Source organism: Pinus tabuliformis, chromosome 7, assembly GCF_031772625.1.
Source record: "Pinus tabuliformis cultivar Carrire ecotype Pingquan chromosome 7, CPIR1, whole genome shotgun sequence".
Taxonomy (NCBI): domain Eukaryota; kingdom Viridiplantae; phylum Streptophyta; class Pinopsida; order Pinales; family Pinaceae; genus Pinus; species Pinus tabuliformis.
The window spans coordinates 547,478,090-547,481,082 of NC_142293.1; the positions used below are offsets into that span (position 1 = coordinate 547,478,090).

The following is a 2,993-nucleotide window of genomic DNA, read 5'->3' on the forward strand; positions in this document are numbered from 1 at the left end:
ATATATATATGATTTAGTTTAACATAAAAAATTATTAATCACAAAATCCAATAACAAAAAGTGTAAAAATTTGTTAAAGCTTAACCTTCAAATAAAATAAAATAATTTTAAATAAAATAGAAAATATTAAAAAATAATTATATTATTTAAAAAGGTTAGGTTTCCATTAAATAAAATAGAAACAAAACATACCAAAAACGAAAAGAAATGAGAATTAAATATTTTAAAATGAAATTAAGAAAATTTTTGAAAAAAGGATAATTATTCCATCAAAAATCAAAGTAAACATTATAGTTATATTAATACAATATCTGCGTTTCTTATCATCCATGTCAAATCGTTATGAATTCACAGGTGAACCGTCATATCGATAAATAGGACGATGTTATAAACAATGCTGAGAGTCAAATTTTTCTTGGGATTGGGTTATTAAATAGAATAGGCATCCAGCAGTCATAGGTTTCCTGTATTGTCAAGAATAATGATCGCAAGCCTTTTGGATCGCTACTCACCACACCACAACAGAGCATCAAGTAGAGGCTGATGACGACAACGTCATTGCTGGATCTACGATGGAATACGAGGTGGAGGTATTAGTATTGGGAACTGCGCAGTTTTTTCGAATTTCCCCCTCGTCTCCTGTGAGGACATCCAGCTGAACCATCTTAAGCATACTCAGTGCAAATTGTTCAGAGAAGTAGGTCTTGTTCACCGCAAAACTGTTAACAATCTGTTGCGTGCGGCTATCGTTGTAGAGATCCTCATCGGACGTAAAGAGACCTTCTCCGTTCTGCAGATCAACGTAATACTTTTCGTCGAATACATTTGGAGTGAGTATGTCTAGGTTTGTCGTGTTGACGGTGGAGTTTGTGGGACATATCTCGTCTAGCTCCTTTGCGAATGTAGCGTTGAGGGTGGGATCCTGCGTTGGATAAAGCCTGTCCACGAAGGCCGAGCAGTGACCAAGACCGAAGGTGTGCGCACCTGAATATTTATAAATTCATATAGCATGATCACCAGAATAGAGTCAAGGAATGGATTGAATTTACAATTTATTATAAATCATGGGTCTTAGCATTGAAAACCGACCTGACAGCGCTACAAGTTCCGTGAAATTATCGAAACCGTTTTCAGTGAAGATGGTCATCAATACAGTCACATTTGAAGCCGGACTTGGTATACTGGCCAAAGTCACCGTTTGATTAGCAAAGGTTAGGCTGTCTCTACGGCCCAATGGTACTAGAAACTCCGGTCCTCCAGCCTATTTGTGGCAACAGAAACACAACCATGGTTAGATGAATCACATCTACTTACTGTTTTAATCGTGAAAGCCATCAATGGTGGGATGGAGAAAACTAATTACATTCATAGATTCAAGGGTTTAATTATGACAGTAGCATAGGTTTTTTTCACGAACAACATCTACCTTTTATTTGGAGGAATCGAAGTAATAATCCTCTTACATACGCAAATACACAAAAACATGTTATTACATACGCAGAAACAGAAAAACATGTTATAACAACCGACCATACCACCACACCACCTACCGTAGCTGACTAGAGTAGCAAGGATTCACTGAAAGCTGACTAGAGTAGCAAGGATTCACTGAAAGCTGACTAGAGTAGCAAAGATTCATTGAAATACTATAGATTCATTGAAATAGATAAATCCTAATGAAAATGGGATTAAGTTAGATTTATGCAAATTACTGTTTTACATATGTAAATTTCATCTTGTTATGTAATATCATATAGGGTAAAGGAGTTAGAAGAGTATTTAGCTAATTGTATTTTTGGTAAATATTAAGTATCATAAATTAAATTAATTGTATTTTTGGTAAATATTAAGTACTATACATTAAATTAATGATTGACTAAATGTTTTTTCATTTTAACTATTAAATATCACTTTATTCTCAACTAACCAACCAATCATTAACTTAATGCAACCAATCTATTCTCATCTAACCAATCATTAACTTAATGCAACCAATCTTCCAAAATCTGATTACGGATCCATACACGAATCTGAAAGGATTTACTGAGCGGTACACCAGGAATGAGGGATAACGCTTCATAAAATTTTGGTACATTGCCCGTCTTTCTCGTATCATTCTTTCTCAAGAATAATATAAAGCTCTGTAGAATTAATCCTTTCTATTTAAAACCTCTCTGATATTAATCTTTTCTATTTAAAACTTGCAAATTTTCTAAAATATCCTAACTGACCATGTTTAACAATATCTTTTTAAAAATTAATCCTACTGACAAAACCATCTTACTACCTCAACAGAAGAGATTATTCTTTAACAATGTCTAAGAACCTTTACAGAGATTCAAGTTATGAGTTCAAATACGCACCATATACACTGCGTAGGACGCCGCTAAAGCCAAGATATCAGCGCAAGAAACTACTCCGCTGCATTCGGCTTCTACTGCTTCTTTGATTTTGTTCACGATCTCGAGAGCCGCGGCTCTGAGAGTTAGGTTTGGAGTAGCTTGCTGCTCGCTCGGGTCACTAGACGTTCCGTTTAGCAAGACCGATGCGTCACATCCCTGACAGAAGGTTCAATAATGTTAAGAAGAATATGATGTTATAGGAAATAGAACGACGGATGAAGTCTTTTTACAAGTAGAGAAACCAAATCCTCTCGTTAAAAATGTTAAAGCAAATATCATATAGAGGTATGAACATGTCCACATTACCTGCACGAAGCAGTCGTGGAAAAGGAGTCGCAACAACCCTGGCGCCTGAGTGATATTTTGTTTCAACAGCGGCTGAAGAGTAGATTTCACAATTGACTCCAACCCGGGACAGCTGTCATTGTAGAATGTCCAGGAAAGCCCATCCACTGGTGTTGGCAGATCATTCGCATCAGCACCCGCAGATGATACGATGACAAGGAGAAACATGGCAATGACGCATTGGGCTTCCATTCATCTCCTGCTCTCACTTCAGTCAAAGACCTCCTATTCCCAGAAACAGCAAAG

General features: G+C 36.4%; 1 protein-coding gene across 1 annotated transcript; it reads right to left on the bottom strand.

Moving 5' to 3' along the window:
• Positions 1–406: 406 nt before the first annotated feature.
• On the bottom strand, positions 407–2,993 carry LOC149248512 (peroxidase 12-like). Its single transcript, XM_089456067.1, has 4 exons — positions 2,709–2,993; positions 2,364–2,558; positions 1,090–1,261; positions 407–984 (listed from the first exon to the last, which is right to left on the bottom strand). The coding sequence occupies exons 1-4, from the start codon at positions 2,937–2,939 to the stop codon at positions 530–532; spliced, it is 1,053 nt and encodes a 350-aa protein (XP_089312193.1). The 5' UTR covers positions 2,940–2,993; the 3' UTR covers positions 407–529.